Here is a 23,687-nt window from a genome sequence, read left to right on the forward strand (position 1 = left end):
TGGAAATGTTTGACCCTCCCTGTGCTGCCTGTTCCCACCCACAGGTTGCACCAGGATGTCGGGCTCTGCGGGTGCCAGCACGCCGGAACACACGCTCGGGTTGGCGGGTGGTGGGAGGGAGTGTGGGTTGTGCGTTTTCATCCCCACATCCCTCGTGCCCAGCATGGAGAAGGGGTGCGATCAATATCTGCTGGAAATGGAACAAGCCTCGGGATAAACAGCCTCATCCTGGGATGTGCGAGACGGCGGTCGTTGTTCTAAAGGCTCAGTGAGTGCAGTCAAGTTATCCTGACCCCGAAAGTTGCTTACTCAGTCCAGAGAAGCAGCCGTTCCTTCCTGAGGCCCCTCCCAGAACAACAGGCCCGGTGGTGCCGTTAGCAGAAGGCAGCTCTGCAGTTCCTCGGGAGGGACTCACCGCTCTTCCCAACTTACTGCTTTCCTTCTCTCCAGCTCCTGGTCGTCTGGCCAGACTCAGGCCCAGGAATTTTCATCTTGCCCAGTGCTCAGGCCAACTGTTTGGGGCCATGGGCTTGAATCCGCCTCCAGACACACTTGCCCAGGCAGTCTTTCCTTGGGTGGACAACGGAGGTTGAATGAAAGACAGGCTTTCCTTTAGCCAGTTCTCTGGGACTACATGCCCAGCAGGATGTGAGCAGGTGCCGCCCCAGCAAAGTGACCGCGGACGGCAGGTGTGGTCCTGGGCGCTCGCCTGGTGGAGAGACGATCCCGGCTCTCGTCTCTGCGTTACGCAGTGGTTTCGGTGCAGGATCCTAAGCACCCCTCGCACCGTCCTGCAGATGGAAAGCGGTGTTGACCCATTTACAGGAAATAAATGGAGGATTGTGGAGATCCAGTGACTTACCCTTGGCCACACAGCCTTCACGTGGGTGGAACCAAGTCTTGAATCTGGGTCTTCCGATGCCAAATATTCCTCCCCCTATTAAACCACATGCATGGAAGAACCATGATGATGGCCGTAAATGTCATTGCAGTGTGCCTGGGCCCCTTTGGAAGGTGTAGAGACTATGGCTTTCTATTTGGAAACTTGAGTACATGAACAGTACACTTGGTTGACATACGTTTATTAAACTTTCTCCTGCATGTGTCCTGATCTCAACCCTGGAAGGCAGCTGGTCCCAGTGCCTCTTACCAAGCAGGTGCAGGGGCCCCGGGTTAGCCTGGAGGAGTCCTCTCCATGGGAGTTTGGGCGTCTGAGGCCTTGCTGGAATGGGGCTACGCCACTGGAGGCTCTCACCATCCTGGGAATCAGCCTTTCAGTCTCTTCCTCTGGCTTCCCCAGAGTCCCCAGCCTGCCATATAACCTGCTTCTCTTCTCTCAGGCTGCTCCTACGCGCGCCCGGGACACAGGTGTCCCCTCAGACTTCCGCCCAAGCATCCCTGGGCGGGGGACGCATGGGGCCTGGCTCCCTGCTTGGAACTTGAGAAAGGGAAAATGGACAGAGAGCACGGGGTCCCTTCAGACTCCATCTGCTCGGCTGCAGCTCCACGTCAGGGAGCTTGGCAAAGCCATCGCGTGCCACCCAGCTCCACAAGTGTTGTCGAGAATGGCAGTGACTGGGGCTCTCTGCAGAGCTCCTTACGCCAGGCCTCGTCACGGGACTGACCAGCGCCTCTCGGCCGCCACCTTACTCCTCAGCCTGATCTGCCCTGGCCTCCTCGGTCTCTCTCCTTTTCAAACCACCCTTCAGAGGCCGTTCTTCTTTCCTCTACCCATCCTTGCCATTCGGCAGAGCTCCCGCCATCCCCAGGCAAGCTCAGGGTCCGGCGTAGGGGGCTGCATGAACAGTCACCACACTGTGCATCACACCCTCGCTTAAGCATCGTGAAATTCACAGAACACTTACGCTGGGCCAAGGACTGCATCAAAGATGCTGCTACCTGCAACACAGGGTCAACCGCTACAGCAGCCCCGGAGACAGGGCCTAGTTTTGTTTTTTTTTGAGAGGGAGTCTTGCTCTGTTGCCCAGGCTGGAGTTCAGTGGCATGATCTCAGCTCACTCCAACCTCCACCTCCCAGGCTCAAGCAATTCTCCTGCCTCAGCCTCCCAAGTGCTGGCATTACAGGTGTGCACCACCAAGCCCAGCTAATTTTTGTGTTTTTAGTAGGGACGGGGTTTCACCATGTTGGCCGGGATGGTCTCAAACTCCCAACATCAGGTGATTTGCCCTCCTGGGCCTCCCAAAGTGTTGAGATTGCAGGTGTGAGCCACCATGCCTGGTCAGATGGAGCCTATTCTCATCCTTGTGTGTTAGGCATGGTTCTCCAGAGACAGAAACCATAGGGTGGATGGATAGAGACAGATGTAAACATATGGATACATAGATCTCTGGTAGACAGGGGGTTCGTTCTGTGGGTACATAGATATCCACGTAGCTAGATAGGGATTTAGTTATGTGGCTGCTTACATATCTGTGTAGATAGATGGAGATGTATGGGGGGTTTCTTAGGGGAATTGTGAGTTCAGGAGGCCTGGACTGGCCATCTGCAAGCTGGAGACCCAGGGAAGCCCATGGCATGGCTGAGGGTCTGAAGGCCTCAGACCTAGGGAAGCTGATGGTGTGATTCTCAGTCCAAGGCCAAAGGCTTGAGAGCCCGGGGGGGCAGCTGGTGGGAGTCCCAGAGCCCAAGGGCCAGAGAGCCTGGATTGTGGTGTCCACAGGCAGGAGAAGGGGCCCCAGCCTGGGGGTGGGAGCCATGTGCCTGCGCTCGGCCCTGTGCGCTGTGGTCCTGCCATGGCTTGGTGGCACCGGCCGGCATTGGGGGCAGAGCGTCCTTCCTCACTGATTCAACACCAGTCTCTCCTGAAAATGCCCTCCAGACACACTCAGACCTGAGGCCTCACCAGCTATCCGAGCCTGCCTTGCCCAGTCAAGTCTCACCTCAAGTTCACCTTCATACCCCGTTTTACGGATTGGGGAAACCGAGTCTCAGAGGGGCTACGCCGCGGACACAGTTGGTCCCTAACAGGAGTAGACGGGCCTGCATGGCCAGGCAGCTGGAGCCAGGCGCTGCTGCTCCCTTGTCCTCACTGCAGCCCGGGAGCAGGTCAGAGGCGCCGGACCAGCCTCATTCCAACCGGGGCTCATGCTTGTTTGGCTGGCCGGTAGGCTTGAGAGGAGGGATGGCGAGGGGACAGGCCAGCATTTTCCGCAGAGCTGGGTGCCCTCCCCGGCCCCGCCAGGCCTGGAGTCACTACTGGTGGACAGAAGGGACCAGGCTACTTAAACTCTATGCTCCCCCGGCTCAAAGGACTCTGCGCTGATGCTGTGGCTTGGATGCACTCATCATTCCAGGTACCCGGCCCCGCCTCAGCCCTGCAGAGCCTCGTCATGCGGCCCCAGGCAGAGGATGCCTCGGACAAAGTCCCTAAGGAGCAGTTTCGGGGCTTCAGCAGGTGTGGGCTGGGGTCTGTCAGGGCCGGGCAGGGTTTCCCTGACCTGCCGGTGATAGTTCTCAGTCTGGACCCGCCCAGGGGGCTGACGCCTGGAAAGACCTCCGGGATGGATGCCTCGCAGCACCGGGCAGGACTCAGCCTGCCTCTGGGGAGGACCACAGACAACCAGGGGACGCACAGGCCCGGAAGTCTGGGCCAGCAGATGCAGTAGAGTCAGGGACACCAATGCCTCCAGGCAGCATTCAACGGTGTGACCCCACTGGACCCAGGCCGTGGACGTGGAGGGCCGGCCCAGGCTGACCCCAGTAAATTTGTGTTTTGTAGGATGCGGGCCCCGCCCAGCAGGCCATGCCTTCTTGCTCAGCGGCTCTGTGCTCCGAAAGAGGGGGCTGGAGTCACTCGGCTCCTGCCACTCAGCTCCTTCCTGATTTCCTGTGGCCACAGAATAAGACAGTCTGCCAAAGTGTTTTTCTTCTCTTTTTTCTGTTTTGTGCAACAAAAAAGCCCAGAGGAGAAATGAGGATGCAAAGAGAAGGAAAAAATAAAACAAAAACCCCAGCCAGAGAGCTTCAAGGATACCAGGAAGAGGGACTGCCGGGGCACTGAGCAGAGCGCGCGCTTCTGAACGCCTTTCTCGGGGCTGGGCTGAGCTCTGCAAGCCCATGCGGTGCACGTGAGGAGGCTTTCCTTGCGGTGCTGAAGTCAAACACACCCGAGGCTCGAGTCCTCCAGACATCCCTCACCTGAGCAGCTTGGCCCGGGAGAAACTCAAAGTGTTCCTGCCTTCAGCGGTCGGAGGTCTGTTTGCTCAGGGCTGGTTGGTAAAATCGAACGGAGAATGAAAGACGGAGCTTCTGAAGCACGTGAGGCAGGTGGGAAGCTTTAGACTCCCCTCTCGGAGGAGAGGGCTCCCTGTCCGAGGGAAGAAACTTTCTTCTTAAGCTCAGAATTAGGCCACATTTTAGTCGGCTTCATGTTTACACCACGGCTTTCACGTAAAACGATTTGTTTTTCTTAGAGTTAAAAATACCTTTTTTTTTTTCATTTTATGTATTTGTTTTGTAAATAGGCAATATACTCGAAAAAGGTACAAAATGCTTATGGAAAAAATGTTGTTTTCACTCTGAAACTGCAATTCGATTTTGACACTAGCCACCCAGTTAGCATCAGACCTCACAGGTTTAACCTATCTATGCCCTCTGTTCCATTATTGGAACACTAAGTTTGTGGGACCTATTTATATCTTACATCTGAAGGTCATTGCCAACATCTGATTTTTCACAAAAAAGTTTGCAACCTCTGGCATAAGTGGGTGAAGGGCAGGGTTCCAACAAGATGGCCCCTGCTTCAAATGCCAGCCCCAAGTGAGGTCCCCGAGCCACCTGCACCTCTGACCAACTTGCTACAAATCCTGGGGCTCCCCGATCCCCTCAGGTTTTATAACTCACTGGAACGTGCCCAGAGCCTGTGAAGGTTTTGCACTTATGATCCTATTTATTTACTTTGAGACGGAGTCTTGCCCTGTCACCCAGGCTAGAGTGCAGTGGTGCTATCCCAGCTCACTGCAACCTCCACCTCCTGGGTTCAAGCGATTCTCCCACCCTAGCCTCCCAATTAGGTGGGATTACAGGCACCCACCATCATGCCTGGCTAATTTTTGTATTTTTGTAGAGACAGAGTTTCACCATGTTGGCCAGGCTTGTCTTGAACTCCTGACCTCAGGTGATCTGCTCGTCTCAGCCTCCCAAAGTGCTGGGATTACAGGTGTGAACCACCGCACCTGGCCACAATCCCATTTTCATAATAAAGAACACCCATCAGGCCGGCTAAACGAAGAAACACGTGGGGCGAGGGCTGGTTGGGTCCCAAATTCAGAGCTTCCATTGTCCTCCCCGTGGGTCAGCACACGTCACCTTTCAGGCACACCCGGGCCCTCCATGGAGCCTTACCATCACAGCTTTTAATGGCATCTCATTCCATAAGCACAGTTGGTTGAGTGATCAGCTGAGCATGGGAAAACTCAGTCTCCAGCTCCCCCACCGCCTCCCAGAGGTCAGCAGATTGGGCTGATAGCCCTGGGCCCAAAGCCCTGGCCCTCTCATCACATGATTGGGCTTGCTAGTGACCACCTCCCCTCCCGCAGGCATCCAGGGGCTTCCCTGGGTCACCTCATTAGCATGAGCTCCAGGGCCCCCCTGGAGTCATGTGAATAATGAAGGCAGTCTAACCACTTGGGAAGTTCCCGGGACTTAGAGTCTCCCACCCAGGAACCAGGGACAAAGGCCAGATTTTTTATTATCCAAGGGCCTCCAGCCACTCAATTTTTCTACCCAGAGAAGACTGATCTTGTTATCCTTCCAGAAATATTTTATTTTACTCAAAGAGTAGCATATTACATTACAGATGTTTCTTAACTTAGGATGACATCACATCCCAATAAACCCATGTAAGTTGGAAGTATTTTAAGTCGAAATGCACTTAATACACTCAAGCAAGGGAACATCACAGCTTAGCCTCGCCTGCCTTAACCGTGCTCAGAACACTCACATCAGCTACAGTTGGCAAAATCACGGGGCGGCACAGCCCGATGCAGAGGGCAAGTTATTTACCTTTGTGGTCTCAGGGCTGACTGGGGGCCGTGGCCGCCCCTGCCTAGGTTTGAGAGAATCCGTAATGCATATACTAGCCTGGGAAAGATCAAATCTGGAAATTTCAAGTATGGTTTCTACGGAATGCATGTTGCTTTCACACCCTCATAAAGTAAAAACATCACAAGTCAAATCATCCCAAGTCAAAGACCTGCTATACACACACTGTTTGGAATCTTTTTTTTTTTTTTTAACTTAAAAATACATTTTGGGACTAGGTGCGGTGGCTCATGCCTGTAATCCCAGCACTTCAGGAGGCTGAGATGGACAGATCACGAGGTCACGAGATCAAGACCATCCTGGACAACATGGTGAAACCCTGTCACTATTAAATCTACAAAAATTAGTCATGGTGGCACGCACCTGTAGTCCCAGCTTCCTGGGAGGCTGAGGCAGGAGAATCACTTGAACGCAGGAGTGCGCTGAGATTTCGACACTGCACTCCAGCCTGGCGACAGAGCGAGACTCAGTCACAAAACAAAAACAAAAACAAAAGCCACATTTTGGAGATCATCCCACAGCATTCCATAAAGAAATCTCCCTTTCTTTTTCCTGATTCAGTGGTTGATTGCACCACACTTTAACAAGTGTCCTACTGAAGGCAGGTTTGTTTTTTTTTTAATCTTGGCTGTTTCAAACAATGCTGCAATGCATAACTTCAAACATGAACCATTGTGCATGTGTATGTGTGGGTGAATTCCTGCAGGAGGAACCGCTGGGTGCCCCAGGACATGAGCTTCTAACTGAAATGATCATTTGACTGTTCCCAGGTTACCCTTGCTGGAGCGGTACTCACACTCCCACAGATGATATGAGGCTGATGTTTCATCAGACCACTGCCAGATCAAATTCTTAATTTTGCTAGTCTTTTTGCTCACTCCCTTACTCAGTTTTGTTTTTGTTTTTGTTTTTGTTTTCAGACAGAGTTTCGCTCTTGTAACTCAGCCTGGAGTGCAATGGTGCAGTATCAGTTCACTGCAACCTCTGCCTCCTGGATTCAAGTGATTCTCCTGCCTCAGCCTCCCAAGTAGCTGGGATTACAGTTGCCCATCATTATGCCTGGCTAATTTTTGTATTTTTTTTTTTTTTTTTAAGAATAAAGAAGAGGAAGAAAGAAAAAGAGGAAGAGGGAGAGAGGATGGGGGTATTGCTTTATTGCCCAGGCTAGAATGCAGTCTAAATATGGGTATGCCTATAATTGTCCTTAATAATGGAGACATGAAAGAAAATGAGGGAAGAGAATAACAAACAAGGAGCCAACCAAGATTTCATTTAAACTTCTAAATTGATATGATGTGGTACTGATAAGAGTGTATATTTTGTATATTTAAAGTGGAGAGTTCTATAAATGTTAATTACATTTACTTGTTCCAGATCTGAGTTCAAGACCTGAATATCGTTGTTAATTTTCTGTCTCATTGATCTGTCTAATATTAATGTTGAAGTCTCCCACTATTATTATGTGGGAGTCTACGTCTCTTTATAAGTCCTGTATGTCTAGGTATTCCTGTATTGGGTGCGTTTATATTTAGGATCTTTAGCTCTTCTTGTTATTGCATTGATCCTTTTATCATTATATAATGTCCTTCTTTGCTTCTTTTGATCTTTGTTGCTTAATTGTAACTTCTGCTTTTTATTTATTTATTTTAGCTCTCTGTTTGGTTGGTAAATCTTTCTCCATCCCTTGTTTAGAGTCTTTGTGTATCCTTGAATGTGAGATGGATCTGGATGCAGCATACTAATGGGTTTTAGTTTTTTATTCAAATTGCCTGTCTTTGGATTGGGGGATTTAGTCAATTTAAATTTAGAATTAATAATAATATATGTGAGTTTAATACTGTCATTAGCTGGCTATTTTGTCCATTAGTTGATGTAAATTCTTCATTATATTGATGCTCTTTTGATAATTTTTTTAGAAAGGCTGATACTGTTTGTTCCTTTCATATGTGTAGTGGTTCTTTCAGAAGCTCTTGCAAAGCAGGCCTGGTGGTGATGAAATCTCTGAGTGCTTGCTTATTCACAAAAAACTTTATTTTTCCTTCACATGTGAAGCTTAGCTTGGCTGGATGTGAAATTCTGGGTTGAAAGTTCTTTTCTTTAAGGATGTTGAATATTGGCCCCCACTCTCTTCTGGCTTGTAGGGTTTCTGCTGAGAGATCTGCTGTAAGTCTGATAGGCTTCCCTTTGTGGGTAACCTGACCTTTCTCTCTGGCTGCCCTTAGTATTTTCTCCTTCATTTCAACCCTGGTGAATCTGACGATTATGTGCCTTGGAGTTGCTCTTCTTGAGGAATATCTCTGTGGTGTTCTCTGTATTACCTGGAGTTGAATATTATCCTGCCTTACTAGGCTGGGAAAATTTTCCTGAATAATGTCCTGAAGCGTATTTTCCAGCTTGGATTCATTCTCTTCGTCACATTCAGGTACACCTATCAAGCGTAGATTAGGTCTTTTCACATAGTCCCATATTTCTTGGAGACTTTGCTCGTTCCTTTTTATCCTTTTTTCTCTTGTCTTGTCTTCTTGTTTTATTTCATTGAGTTGATCTTCGACCTCTGATATCCTTTCTTCTGCTTGATCAATTCGGCTGTTAAAACTTGTGCATACTTCACGTAGTTCTCGTATTGTGTTTTTCAGCTCCATCAATTCACTTATTTTCCTCTCTAAATTTTGTATTCTTGTTGACATTTCGTCAAACCTTTTTTCAAAAAAGTTCTTAGTTTCTTTAGATTGTGTTATAACAATTTCTTTTAATTCACAGAAGTTTCTTATTATCCACGTTTTGAAGCCTGCTTCTGTAATTGGAACCCACTCGTTCTCCATCAAGCCTTGTTTCGTTGCTGATGAGGAACTGGGATCCCCTGCTGAGGAAGAGGCGTTCTGATCTTGGGTATTCTCAGCCTTCTTTGACCGTTTTCTTCCCTTCGTTGTAGATTCATCCATCTGTGGTCTTTATAATTACCGTCTTTGTAATTGGGTTTCTGAGTGGACGTCCAACTTACTGATTCTCAGCGCCGAAATCTGAGCAACCCACTGCACCGACTAAATAAGCGGCGTTAAGATTGAGGGTGCTTTTCCGACTCTGCACCGAGAACCGACGCTCCGAGGCGCCGGCAAAACCGCCTCGCCGGTCACAAGAGTCGCGCTGGCGACCCGTGGGGCTCCTCCGCTGGGAATCTCCTGGTGAGTGATCAACAAGAATTCATGTGAAGGTGTGGCGTCCTCTCCTTCTTTGCGCTTTCAGTGGGAGCTACAATCCCGAGCTGTTAGTGATCAGCCATCTTGGATCTCTAATTTTTGTATTTTTAATAGAGACAGGGTTTCACCATGTTGGCCGGGCTGGTCTCGAACTCCTGACCTCAGGTGATTTGCCCACCTCGGCCTCCCAACATGCTGGAATTACAGGCATGAGCCACCATGCCCGGCCAGTCTTCCCACTTTTAAAGAGCTTTTTCAGAGGCCCTGCCAACAACCTTTGCTGACATCTCACTGGCCAGAGTTCAGCTCCTAGCCACACCTGGGAGCAAGGGAACCGGGAGATGAGCACATTGCTGCCCTTAAAAATCAAATCATGTCACTAATCATACCAGCGAGTGTACTTGAGCAAATGACGACATCTTCCTTCGGCTCGGTTTCCTATCCGTAGGTTGGGGGTATTGAGTGATTGGAAGGTGAATCCCTGCGTAAAGCACAGACCCTGGCATGCAGCAAGCCGTCCGTAAAGACCCGACAAGGCTGTTATTTATGGAGCCCATTCTTTGGGCCCTGATGAATGACATAGCTTGGGGAGGGGAGCCAGTGACATGAAAAAGTGGCAGGGGCTGGGGAGAGTTGCCGGGAATGGAGCGAATCGACCTTTCCAGGAAGACAGGAGCCGGTTCTTGCTGCTGGAGAAGGCTCTGCTACCTTTGGAAAGGAAAAAGCAAGGAAGTGCTGGAGGCGCCAGGCTGGGGCAGGGGTCTTCTCAGTGTCAACCCGCAGGCTCATTAAGATGTGCTCATAGACCCAGCAACAGTCAGCGAGTGTCTGCCTATATGGATACATACAGACATTTCCTCCTTCTGTTCCTGAGAACCTGGGAGCAGTGACACCCCCGCAGCAATGAACACAGTGAGCACCCTGAGCTTCGTTTCCAGATGCCGTTCTGAAAAAGGTCCCAGGGTCCTCAGCGGGATGCAGAATCCACGACAGGAATCTGAGACAGGTAAGGGGACGTGGGGTGGGGGTGACTGGTACCGAGGGAAGGGCAGGCAGGGCAGGTTTGGGGGTGGAGTGGGGGTGGGGACCAGGCAGTGACCAGCAGGTGGTGCGGGCACAGCTGACTCACTGGGAAGGGGCCCAGGTGCAGCATGTGGAGGGCGGGTCGAGTATCTAGGGCGGTGTGGCCTGGGGACCTTTGCATGCCATTTCTCTGCCGCTCGCCCAGCACTCTCGGCGGGGCCTGGGAGGGGCCCCAGAGGAGGCTGGTGTAAGGGGCACAGTGAGTCCACTGGAATGAGCCCCACGCTGCTGCCCCTGGCTCTGCTGGCCCTGCTGCTGGGGCCGGGGCTGGCCCGGAGTGCCCGGGACCCAGAGGTGTTCTGTGGAGGTGAGTGTGTACAAAGGCGGGTGCCGCGGGCATCTAGGGACTTCCTGGCCCCCTTCCCCAAGGGGGCCAGGCCGCTCGGCCACTGTCCTTCCCTGTCACCCAACTCCTGGGTACTTAAAGAGAAGCTCTTTGGGGTCCTTCTCGGATCTCCAGTCCAGGCCCTGCACCCAGCCTTGAGGGCAGCTGCCCTGGGTTCCAGCCTTGCCCGCACTGTGCCCTGGCTCCGTGAACTTGGACGGGCATTTCACCTCTCTGAGCTCACTTGGGGTGGGCTGGGGTGGTCATGGCTCGGCCTGGCTGCAGGGGAGGCACACACCTGTCCCTGAGCCTTGGACGAGATCTCTCAGGCGGCTGCCGGTTACAAGATGCCAGTCAGTTACAATTGATTTTAAAAAAACACTCTCAGGTCTCCTGACTGAGGCTTGCCCCTTGGATGCAGGAATTCGTGGGCAGCTTTTAGCTGATCAGAGAACAGAGGAGAGCAGGTGGCCTCTGTCACGTTGGTTACAGTGGGCAGCGTAAAAGCCTTGAGATAATTGGTGGTCCCAGCGAGGACAGGGCCCACTGTGGCAGGGGCTGGGCACCTGGACAGAAGAGGCTCTGAAGGCTGGGAATGAGCCCCCGATGCCTCTGCTGGCGCCGGCCTAGGCTGGGTCTGGGTGGGGCCTCTGCTGTCGGCCTCTGCCGTGTGGTGCTTCTCCTGGGCGGCTCCTTGGGCTGCAGGCTTGTCTGACTGAGCTCTGCCTGGGCAGTTGGAGGAGGGCTGTCTTACCGGTGCTGGCTTCTCAGGCTGGGTTTGGGACCAAGAGAGGGACAGGACAGGAGTGGTGGTTTCAGGTGTCCTGGTGGGCACCAGGGGCTGGGGACAGGGTGTGGAGGGGAAGGCAGGGCTGGGAGCCTACAGAGACTGTCTGAACCAAGGGCCCATCCCATGTGAGCTGCTAGAGGGGGAGTGGGCTGGGGCTGAGGCATGTGAGTGGAGGGGCTGGTGACAGAGGAGGTGTGAATCAGGGGTGTCGCCAGGGTCCGTTGTGTCACTGGTGGGTGTCAGTTGAGCCTTTTCCCAGAGTCAGTCCCCACGCTCACCCCACACATCAGCAGGTACCCTCTGGAGTTTCAGTGATTGGAGATGGAGCAAAAGATGCCATCAGTCAAAGTACGTTCTCTGGGTCCAGACCCAGGCTTGCCTTTTACTCTGCAGCCTTGTTTCCAGGAAGCCGCTGCTCAAATGCAAATGCATAAGCCAGGCTGGGAGCCCTAGCAGTGCCTCTAGAAGAGACCACGACGGGCTTGTCAGTGCTCTGGGACAGTCTGGGGTGAGCGTGCCGGGTGCCCTGGGACAGAGCGGGGATCAGGGGGATGAGCTTGCAGGATGCTCTGGAAAGGCCTAAAAGGTTTTCAAAATCGTTTTGGCAACAGATCCCGCTCCATACATGAGAGTGGTGTGAAGAGCAGGGCAGGCGGGGCCGCTGGCCTCAGGTTTCCAGAGTAGGGTGTGCGTGTTGCAGGGTGCAGGCCAGGAGGAGGCCAGGAGCCCTGAGGGCTGAAGAGGACATGTTGGAACTCCTGGGCGTGCGTCCTAACAGTGTTTTCCAGCATGAGTATATAATTGCAAAAGGACGTGTATTCGGGCACTCAGACATTTTGACTTGCTGATGAGTTTTGAACACAGCAGGTGCAAGGCCGGGGCATGCCAGGTGGGGGCAAAGGCGGAGCTTGGAGAAATGGGGTGGGGAGTCAGAAGTTGGTAAGCCTGGGGGTGAGGGCATGGGAGATGGTGAGGACATGCTGCACAGAGAAACAGAGAGCCCCCAGGAGAGACGGTACAGCCAGCTGCCTCGTGGGTCTCTCTGTTTCACCTGGTCCAGCTCCAACTCCGTGATGAGATCTCCTGTCTTAGGGCTGTCTTCTTTTCTTTCTGTCTCATCTGCATTGCCCTTTTAAAATCTCTTTCAGTATTTTCTTCCATTTGAAGCCAACCCATTTAGGGAAACCTGGGAAGAGACCCCTCGTCTCCTCCGATTCGGTTGAATTCTGTCTCTCTGGCACAAACGGCCCTGAGTACTCACAGAGAATGCAGAGGGGGCAGCGCCGCGGCCGCATGTCCTGAAGCAATTCTCCTAATCCTGCCTCACGAAACAGAATACAGAAAACCTAACCTACTCAGGGGAAGTGAGCATCCAGCCTGCCCTCCTTCCAGGAGTCATATTGGCAATAAAATGCATGAGATCAGCATTCTTTGCCACCTTCTCACCAATCATTGTTACATTCTCAGAGAGAGAGGCTGTTGACAAAGCACGCAGCCCTGGACCTGGTCTCCCTTCCTGAAGTATTTGGGTTGGTGACCCGCAGCTGAGCCCCTTCCATGAGTTCTGTGGTGTTGGCTGTTCTTTGTAAGTCCTATGGGAAGAGGCTAAGGCAGTTGATAACTGAAATCACGCCTAACATTGGCACCTAGCGTCTCTGAGCAATGGTGAAGGGTTTGTGTGGATTGCCTATCTCCAAGGCAGAGGGGTCACCAGCCTGTTGGTGCCTGGCTGACACCTCCCAGCATCCACCTCTGCCTGATGCGGGCACCTGAGAGCTTCCTCTGGCCTCCAGCAGACTCCCGGCCTCCTCTGCTGAGTGGGAAGAAGGCTGGAAGTGCCAGGGAGTTCGCAGTCCCAGGGTGGGCGTCTCTTGACGGGGTCTCTGGCGCAGCTGTGTGAATACGACATGGATCCATGAGGCTTCGGTCTGATTTCTAATTTCAGTGAAATGCACGTAACCTAAAACTTGCCGTCGTAACCATCTAAACGTACAGTTAGCTCCGTGGCATTAAGCACAAATTTCTGAGCATCCATCCCTCACCCCCGTTGTCTCCAGAACTTTCCATCTTCCCAGACTGGAGCTCTGCCCCCATGAAGCACCAACTCTCCGCTCCGTCAGTCCCCAGCCCCTGGCATCCACGGTTTTACTTTCTGTCTCTGTGGGTTTGACCACTCTAGGGGGTCTCACATAAGCAGAATCTTCCATATTTGTCCTTTTGTGACTGCCTTATTTCACTCAGCAAAATATACTTGAGGTCCATCCAGGCTGTGGCATGCGTCAGGATTCCCATCCTCTTTAAGGCTGAATAATACTCCGTCGGATGTGCAGACCACATCGTGTTTGTCCATTCATTGGTCGACGGGCGTTCATTTTGCAACCATGTTTTAGCTGCTGGGAATCTGCTGCTAGGAATGCAGAAGTGCAAACATCTCTCTGAGCTCGAGCCTTCAATTCTCCATGTCTATACACAGAGGGGGACTTGCTGGGTCCAGTGGGAGTTCTCACACTGTTTTCACAGTGGCTGCACCATTTCACCCTCCCAGCAGCAGCGTCCAGGGGGCCGGGCTCTCCACATCTTCGCTGACAGGTGGTGGTTTCTGGTTTTGTGATAGGAGCTATGCTCTTACTCATAAGGCCTGAGGTGCTGGCTTTTGCTTTTAAACACAAATTCCAAGCTATACGCAGACTGATTTCACCTGCGTTTTTTGCTAACGGGGCTTTGGAGCTCTTTTCTTGGCAGTTTTTGTGGCTCTCCCAAGCTTTCTGCCAGTTCACTATCTAGCACTTAGTACGTGATGGTTTGTGCACGTTCTTCAGTCAACTCTGCGCATTTTCAACGTTTGCCAATCTGATAAAAGAAAGCTATCACTTAATTTTTTTAGCATTTCTTTTCTTTTTGAAGCAGACCTTCTCTCTTGTTGCCCAGGCTGGAGTGCAGTGGCACAATCTTGGCTCACTGCAACCTCTGCCCCCGGGTCCAAAGCAGGATTTTCCTGCCTCAGCTTCCGGAATAGCTGGGATTATAGGCACCTGCCACCACGCCTGGGTAATTTTTGTATTTTTGGTAGAGACATGGTTTCACCATGTTGGCCAGGCTGGCCTCAAACTCCTGACTTCTGGTGATCCTCCCGCCTCGGCCTTCCAAAGTGCTGGGATTACAGGTATGAGCCACCACACCTGGCCCTAGCATTTCTTAAATTATATGTAAGATTTATATATTTTCACCTGACCATTCTTCTTGGAATAAAAAATAAATAGCATTTAATGAGCATAATATAAATAGTGTAAAATGAGCAAAGAGAAAAGACAGGCTTAGAATTATTTCTTGTTCTTGTTGTGTGTGTGTGTGTTTTTTTTTTTTTTTTTTTTTTTTAGGCAGAGTCTCACTGTCACCCAGGCTGGAGTGCAGTGGCATGATCTCAGCTCACTGCAACTGCTGCCTCCCGGGTTCAAGTGATTCTCTTCCCTCAGCCTCCTGAGTAGCTGGGATTACAGGCACACACCACCACACCTGGCTAACTTTTTGTATTTTTAGTAGAGACGGGGTTTCACCATGTTGGTCATGCTGGTCTTGAACTCCTGACTTTGGGATCTGTCTGCCTCGGCCTTCCAAAGTACTGGGATTACAGGCGTGAGCCACCACGCCTGGCCAGAATTATTTCTGATTCTAACCCTGTCTTCACTCATTTAAAAAAATTAGGCTGCTATTTTTTTCTTAATAATTTATAAGAGCCTATTACACAAAATTAAAATTGTTCCTCTCAGATGTATTGCATACTTTGGGGTTTATTTATCTTTTGAATTTGTTCACGGTGCGTTTTCTCTACAAATTTTTTTGTAATATAATTTATGAATATTTTTCCTTCTGACTTCTTGGTTTCATCTCCTGTTTATAAAAACAAGGCACACTTTTTGTCTGTTTCTCTGTTTTTAAGAGGTGGGGTCTTGCTCTGTCGTCCAGGCTGTAGAGTGGTGGAACTCCTAGGCTTAAGCCGTCCGCCCCCCTCCACTTCCTGCGTAGCGGGGACCACAGGCATGCATCCTCCCACCTGGCAAAGCTATGCATGCTTGAAGAGTACCTCACAAATTCATACTGAATCCACCTGGAATTAATTCTGGTATAAAGGGTTTTGGTAGAAATTGAGGCTAATGAGTTGACTTGACCTTTGGCGTTTAATATACACTCATTAAGTCTTTGCTTAGTACTTACGGTTATTATTTTAAATAATATTTTGTAATCAATTTCCATAGGCATTAGAATCTGGACTCCGTGGGAGTTTCTAGACTCTGCTGTTTTTAACTATTTATTTTTGTACCACTATTATAGATATTTCTTATTATACCTTTATATTTTGATATCACGTATTACTCATATTTGCTATTAACTTTCTGGTTATTTTATAAAGGTCAAAAAGGTTATTATTTGATCCTCATCTCATTGAATGTATATAGATGGACGTTTATATTTTTACCTTTCTTAGCTTTCCCATCTAAGAACAATCTTTGAATCTTTTTCCTATTTCCCAGTAGCGTTTAAGGTTTTTTTTCAAATGCATCTGTACATTTTTCCCCTTTTAAATAGACTTCATATTTTAGAGCAGTCTCAGGTACCCAGCAGAATTGAGTGGAAGGTGCAGACATTTTCCAAGGGCCCGTTGTCCCTCGCCCCCTCCCCCACTATCAGTGTCCCCCAGCACGGCGGCACCGTGGTCAGGATCACTGGCTCCAGGTGGCCATCGCCTCCGTCCCTGAAGCCCAGCTCCACCTGGGCCCCCGGCTCCCTGAGCAGCGCACACTGTGAGTTATCTAACCAGTCTCCTCACTGCAGAGGTGTGCAGTCATTTCACTGCCCCGAAGCACCATTGCTTAGTTTATTTCTGACTATCCTGTCTTGTTGGTATTAGTAGAATCCCTTCTTCTTTTGTTTTCTTTTCTTTTTTTTTGAGACAGAATCTTGCTCTGTTACCCAGGCTGGAGTGCAATGGTGTGATCTTGGCTCACTGCAACTTGCGTCTCCCAGGTTCAAGCAATTCTCCTGCCTCAGCCTCCCAAGTAGCTGGGATTGCAGGTGCCTGCCACCATGCCCAGCTAATTTTTATATATATGTATTTTTTAGTAGAGATGGGGTTTTACCATGTTGGTCAGGCTGGTCTCGAACGCCTGACCTCAGGTGATCTGCTCACCTTGGCCTCCCAAAGTGCTAGGATTATAGGTGTGAGCCACCTCGCCCCGCCTCTTCTTTCATTTTCTAACTGGTTGTTGTTTCTATGTACACTTCACCATCACTTGGCTCACTTCTCCAACTGTTCTGCGATCTTTTCTTTGGATTTGTCTGCATTCTTCAAGGACCGTCTGCAAAAACCCACCAGCTGGCTCACACCTTGCCAATGGCTTTCCCTTTCTAGTGTGTCCTGCTTCCCCAGTCGGATCTTTTCCCATGCTGATGGGGAGCCCAGACAATCACCCCCTCAGCTGCCCATTTCTGCAGGGCCCACAGCTGCTGGGCCTCCTAGGCTCCCACAGATGCCACCCGGCTGAGCTCTGCCCCGCGCCCTCTGTGCTTCTATCTAAGGTCTGATGGTGAACTTGAGTCCATCCCAGATGCTGCCCACATGGCATGTGTGTGCATGTGCGTGAGCACATGTGTGCGCACGTGTGATGTGCATGTGCTTGTGTGTATGTGTGTGTGCCTGTGTGTACACACACGTGTACGCACAGGCTGGGGAGTTATGGTGATAACGCTCCTGGGCACACACATTAGTGTGCTGAACAGCTCTTCTTGTCTTCCCACCCCAGTTCCCCTTTCTCTCCGTCCCTTCTTAGAAAGCCGAAAGCATGAGGCTGTGAGGCTTCCAGACCCAGTGTACACATCCTCGAAACCCACACTTCCCGGGGCAGTGTTTAGCCGCTGCCTGCGGAGGCCTGCCCTGGGCGGCGGGGCCCCACCTTCCCTGTCCCGGCTTCCCATCGAGGTCACTCCCACTGTTCACCTTGCACCTCTTTTATGGGATTTACTTCTGCCCTACTCTCCCTGTCCCTTTCTTTGGTCTGTGGGACTCATCTGGAGCGATGACGAAGGGCGTGTGGTGGGAATCCTGGTGGTTCAGGCACCGCAGACAACGTAAGAACCTGCTCTGTTCCCGCTGAAACAGCCACGGTGCAGGTGCGGCTCTCACGGCGGCGCCACCACAGTCACCCTGCTCTCCTCCAGAGCGCCCGCAACCTTGACTCGATCCACCCGTCCTCCCTGTTCAAGGTTCTTCAGACGGAGCAGATTTTTATCTCTCCGGCCCCCCTCCCTCGCCCCAGTTGCTGTGGAGGGCACCGTGTGACTCTCATTGTGAGCCGACCTTCCCGAGCGCGTCAGCTGTCAGCATGAGGGACCACCCGGGCTATTGATTTAATGACAACGGTCCCTGCTTGGGATTGATCTAATGTTTTCATTACACTAAAAATGCTTTAACAAGTTCATTCGGAATTAGGCGATGGTAAAGATCCTCGGTTCTGACGGTGTTCCCCACAGGAAGAGACCTTCTCAGGGGAGAGCCGCCCCACGATCCTGCCATGCACAGCCTGACACTGTGGGCCGCCTCCCAAAAGAGGCTCTGCTTCCGGCCCCTTGCCTCATCTGCCAGGGCTTTGAGCTCAGAAGCCCTGGGCAGCTGCTGTGACAAAGGGCCCCGCTGCCTCCCAGCCCCGCCCCGCCCCTCCTCTTGTGCGTGGCCCGCAGCCCCCTTGCCTGTCCTCCTTGTCCATCCACTGGGAGCTCAGCCACTTGCTACCCGATTTCCCTCCATTCTGTAGAACTCTAACAAGTTCATTCGGAATTAGGTGGCAGTAAAAAATGCTCTCAGTTCTGCTGGTGCTCCCTTCAGGAGGATGACTGCCTGAGCACCGGCTGCTCCCTGGCCCTGGGTCCCTGGGCAATTTATTGACACTCTCTGTGCCTCAAAGTCCCTGAGTGTAAATTACAGGGGATGCTGCTTATTCATGGGGGACTGTGGACATGCCACGAGATAACACACGTGAAGCACTGTGCCTGGCACAGGGCAGCACCCAGGGACTGATGGGGAGGTCCCGTGCCTGCTGGCTGTGGGGCTGTGGGCTGCCCGATGCGGCACTGATTGAGCTGGGTCACCCACACTTCAGCCTTGGTACGCCCTTTCCCCAGGCCCGGGTTCCCTGCACCCCTGGCCCCGTGCAGGGGGCTGGCAGCTAATGTTCATGTCCCCTGGCATTCAGATGTGGAAGCCCTAGGGAATGGTGTTGGGAGGCAGGGCCTTGGGAGGTGAGGCCTCATGAATGGAGCCGACACCCTCAGGAAAGAGCCTCCAGAGAGGCCCCTTGCCCTCCCACCAGCCTTCCACGATGAGAGGACACAGTGAGACTTGTGTGAGCCAGGAAGTGGGCCCTCCCGAGACACTGAATCTGCCGGCACCTGGATGGTGGACTTCCAGCCTCCGGGACGGCGAGAAACACATTTCTGTTACTTACGAGCCACCCAGTTGTTACAGTGGCCAGAATGAACTCAGACACAGCCGCCGTCTGAGCCACTGTCAGCCCTTAGTTACTTAGTTCCCTGTGACCAGACTGGCCGTATAATTTTTGCGGCCCAGTGCAAAATGAAAATGGCGTGAAACATCAGGAAAAATTTTGTGATGCCGACAGCAGAGCGACGCCCGGAGCACAGGGCCCTTCTGCGAGTCGTGACGCCGCCCAGGCAAGTGACTTCGTGGAGCCCGGTCACGGTCACAGACAGTCCGTGCCCTCTGAGTGCCTCCCGCCTCCTGCCCCGATGCTGGAACCACACGGCACTTCTGCAGGACCCCCACGGTGCCGTCTGCACAGCCACACCTGGAGCCCCTGGTTCTGGGGACTGTCTCTGTCTCCCGTGGGTGGGTCCCTTCGATTGGCCAAGCCGAAAGTCAGACCCAAAGGCCGCCCGCCAGCTCCACGCCACAGTGAACTCCGAGTCACCTGGTTGCCGGCTTGTTTTGTTTCTTCCTTTTGGGTTGATGGTTCTCACCATGATTTTTCCATGCAACCGGTGAGTTATGTACCTCACTGTCCCTTCTGCCACGTTCCCCTGGCAGGCCGCCTGGCCAAGCCCAGCGTCAGGGGCAAGCTGGGGAGAAGTGCAAAGTTACACAGCAAAGAGCTTGAGACAGAGGTGCGGAAAGATTGGACGCTAACCCAGTGGGCCATGTGACTCGCTTTTTCTTTAAATATCCCTCATAATTGGAGTCGAAATCTCGTCTCTGAGCCCACCCTTCAGCCCTCTCTGGCTCTGACAGTTAAACCAGGCTTGGAAGCAAGGGTGGCACCTTCCCCACGGTCGCTTCACCCAGGACGGCCTCGCTCCCTGGCTCAGTGCCTCTCTAAGGAAAACGAGCTCCTGGTGTATGTGGACCTTCTGCACCCCTAGGTAAAGGCGAGGGCTGGCTTCGTGTTCTGGGAATCATCACTGCGGGTCCCCACTCGATCCGTGCCGTGTGTGGTGATGACCACAGTTCATGTGGGCCTCTCCCCGAGTCCTCTGCACTGGATTTTAAAATGTAAAACATGCACAAAATGCCCACTTTTCTCTCAGATTCAGATCTATACTCAGACCCATAAAGACAGTTTAAACAATGGAGACGGGAACGGAGATTACCTCTGCTTAAAGAGAGCGCCAGGGCTCAGCTTGGGGGCTGTTCTGTCCTCTGAGGCTGGGGTTGTCTGGGGCACTGGGCTGCTCCCCAGGCTTCCATGTGAGCGGATGTCCTGGGAGGGCCGGCTGGGTCACTGCCTGGCTCTCCGCCTGTGCGTCCCTGTCACCTTTCACTCCTGGCACCCTCTTTCAACTCGGAGTTCCCAAAATCCACCCATTTGTTTACAGTGGACAAGGCAGGCTTTGGACTGTCTTGGTGTACACGGTGGCCTTTGACCCGAAGCTGACTTCTCCCGTCATCCCTCCATGCGGCGTTTCCATGGAGGATACCAAGCTGCCCCTTCTAAGAGGGGTGTATGCCACGGCTCTCAAAATGTGGTTTCCTAATGAGGCGACAGTCACTGTGTGACCTCATCCTGAGTGGGACTGGCTGTCTGCATACCTGCCCAGAGGCTGTGAGCTTGGCTGGAACTCACTCCGCTGTCTTTAGATGCTTTCTTGAGAAATTATTTTCTTCCTAGGAGAGCAAGTGCCTGAGTCTGCTGGGAAAGGTGAGATTCCTTTAGATGGGGCTGCAGGGCCCGCGAGGTGGCAGAGCACACGGACGGAGGTGGCTGGGCCCGCCGAATGAGAGATGAGGCCAGCCTGGGTTGTCCTTCATGAGTCTGTAAGACCTCACACAAGTCGTACGTGTAAGGGTCTTTCTGTAATACAACTTTCCTTGTTGGTTATAAGGGCCCCGCGAACGTGCACAGAGCCTGGTGGGGGGTGCTCGGCTCTAGAAACGCGCCTCCACGCCGCTCGCCGGCTTTAGAAACGCGTCCACACTGCTGTCAGGCCACGCTCGCCGGCAGCTCTGTCCCCGTCAGTGCTCGCCTGAAGGCCTCGTCACTGCACAGACGGCACCCGGGTGATTGACGGCTGTGTTCCGGAGACAGACTTGCTTTTGGATCTTGGCTCTGCAGCCAGGGACAGCCTGCAGCACTGTGATTCTCTGCTGTAAGCCTGTTTCCCCTGTCCATTAAATGGGCTTGGTAAGAACAGTGTCTGCCCCAGAGAGTCTGTCCCTGACTTCACGACGGCACCCGTGGCATTTGCTTGCGTGCGGGAAGCGCTGCACCTGGGAAAGCTGTGGCCATTGCTTCAGGGCTCGGTGTAGACGTGACTGCCCCTGAGCCTCTCTAATCACATAATGGGTAACTTTCACTGGCAAGAACCCAGGGGAAAGAGCCAACAGAAAAATAGCTCTGCCGGCGGCCTTGGGAAAATAGGCAAGCAATAAGCAACGTGGTGTGCGATTTTTCTCGACTTTTCTTGACATTATCAAATACTATACAGAACAGAAATTTAGTACTCAAGCAACTTGGCATGACAACTTTAAAAGAGTAATCAGGCCAGGCATGGTGGCTCACGCCTATAATCCCAGCACTTTGGGAAGCCAAGGCCGGTGGATCACTTGAGGTCAGGAGTTTGAGACCAGCCTGGTCAACGTGGCGAAACCCCATCTCTACTAAAAATATAAAAATTTGGCCAGGCATGGTGGTTCATGCCTGTGGTCCTAGCTACTTGGGAGGCTGAGGTAGGAGGGTCTTTTGAACCCCGGAGGTGGAGGTTGCAGTGAGTGCACTCCAACCTGGGCGATCTGTCTCAAAAAAAATGTAATCAAATAATATTTACTGGAATAAAAGAAAGATAAAAAGTGAGATTTAAATGGCATGGATTTGGCCAGCTTCAGTGGCTTACGCCTGTAATCCCAAAACTTTGGGAGGCCAAGGTGGGTGGATCACCTGCCATCAGGACTTCATGACCAGCCTGGCCAATGTGGTGAAACCCCATCTCTACTAAAAATACACACACACACACACACACACACACACACACACACACACACTCTAGCTGGGTGTGATGGCACGTGCCTGTAGTCCCAGCTCCTCGGGAGGTTGAGGCAGAATTTCTTGAACCCGGGAGATGGAGGTTGCAGTGGGCCAAGATCACACCACTGCACTCCCGCCTGCGGGACAGAGCAAGACTCCATCTCAATAAATAAATAAATACAGATAAATGATGTGGTTTGGATTTCTGGTTACCGGGAGGCTAATTATCTGGATTATCTGGTTACCTAGAGACCCTTTTCTATTAGGATCAGAAATCTCTCGACTGTGATTTGTCTGCATTTCCCCCAGAGGAAATAGCATTTGCTGATCATATGATTAAAGGCCATTCTCCTGCATGTCGAAGGTGACTGAGTAAGACTGGAGGTAAATAGAGTTAAACGGAAACTAGAGTAGTCCCTGAAAACAAGCACCAACACCGCAACATTGCCCCTTTTTTTTTTGCATTTTATTTTATTGTTATTATTGTAAATTATAGTTTAAGTTCTGGGGCGCATGTGCAGCTCGTGCAGGTTTGTTGCATAGGGACACACGTGCCGTGGTGACGGTTTGCTGCACCTGTCGCCCTGTCATCTACATTAGATATTTCTTCTAATGCCAGCCCTCCCCAACCCCCAACCCCTGCTATCCCTCCCCAGTTCCCCACTCCCCAGGCCCTGGTGTGTGATGTTCCCCTCTCTGTGTCTGTGTGTTCTCATTGTTCAACACCCACTTACGCGTGAGAACACGCAGTGTTTGGTTTTCTGTGTTGCCTCTTGTATCTAAAGGAACATAGCAGCGCTCTGCAGTTTGGGGCTAGCGGCCGGGGCTTGCTGCTCCATTTAAAGCCCTGTTTCTGAGCTCTTGCTTCCCCCGCCCATCCTCACACACAGAGCATCTCGAAGCTGTTCACAGGAGTTCTTCCTTCCACAGTGGCTCTGATTTTAGACCTGGAAAATATAATTTGGGTTAAAACTCAATGGGGAGTCCCTCCTGCAGACGGGTTGCCGTGGAGATTGTGTTGGGGCGCGTGGCCCAAGGAGCCTCGGGGCTCGGTCTGCCTCCTCGCCAGCTGGCCGCATGCCCCTGCCCAGCACCCTCCCGCCGGCTGCCGCCCTGAATCACTGCCCGGCGCTCTGAGCATCGTAGCGTGTCCTGAGGTCTCTGGGCCAGGAGTAGCTTTGCTGTGAGAACCTGATTTTGTTTAGCTTTGCCAAAGGCTGCAGAGGACAGGCTGGCCTTTCCCAGCCCCTGAGGGTACGAGTCCTTTGGCCTCAGCAAACATCATCATTGCGTCTCCATGCCAGGGCTGGGGCTGGGCCAGGATGTGGGACAGCTCTGACCAATGGGAGTGGGAAGGGGCTTGCAGGGGCTTCTGGCAATGTTTTCCTTACAAATGGAAGTTGACAGGTGAGTAGTGACCCTCCACACCTCCAGATGTAGGGCTCTGAGGGTTCGAAGCTTATAACCGCAGACAACATCTTACATCTCTGCAGGGAGACCAAGAGCGTTGCAGAGACGTGGAGCCAGAGTCAGGCGGTCACAGGGGCTGAGGCCACCAACCTCTGGACGTCTTGCTATTTGAACATGAGCTTTCCTTTTATTGCTGGCTATGGCTTGTGTCCCTCAAAATTCATGTGAACACCCTAACCCCTAATGTGGCTGCATGTGGAGATGGGCTCGATGTGCTGCATGTGGAGAGGTC

At 52.0% G+C, this 23,687-nt stretch overlaps 1 protein-coding gene across 2 annotated transcripts in view; it reads left to right on the top strand.

Moving 5' to 3' along the window:
• CNPY1 (canopy FGF signaling regulator 1) overlaps positions 1 to 23,687 on the top strand; it is a 118,759-nt gene that overhangs the window by 48,719 nt on the left and 46,353 nt on the right. The window contains exon 1 of one of the 2 annotated variants that reach the window (XM_074378859.1): positions 9,234 to 10,267. The exons of the other annotated variant lie outside the window; for it this stretch is intronic. Coding sequence (XP_074234960.1) covers positions 10,165 to 10,267 — 103 coding nt within the window. The 5' untranslated portion in view covers positions 9,234 to 10,164. Of the gene's footprint in view, positions 1 to 9,233; positions 10,268 to 23,687 lie in introns of those variants that run through there. 2 annotated transcript variants of the gene reach the window in all.

The sequence above is a fragment of the Saimiri boliviensis genome, chromosome 10, assembly GCF_048565385.1.
Source record: "Saimiri boliviensis isolate mSaiBol1 chromosome 10, mSaiBol1.pri, whole genome shotgun sequence".
Taxonomy (NCBI): domain Eukaryota; kingdom Metazoa; phylum Chordata; class Mammalia; order Primates; family Cebidae; genus Saimiri; species Saimiri boliviensis.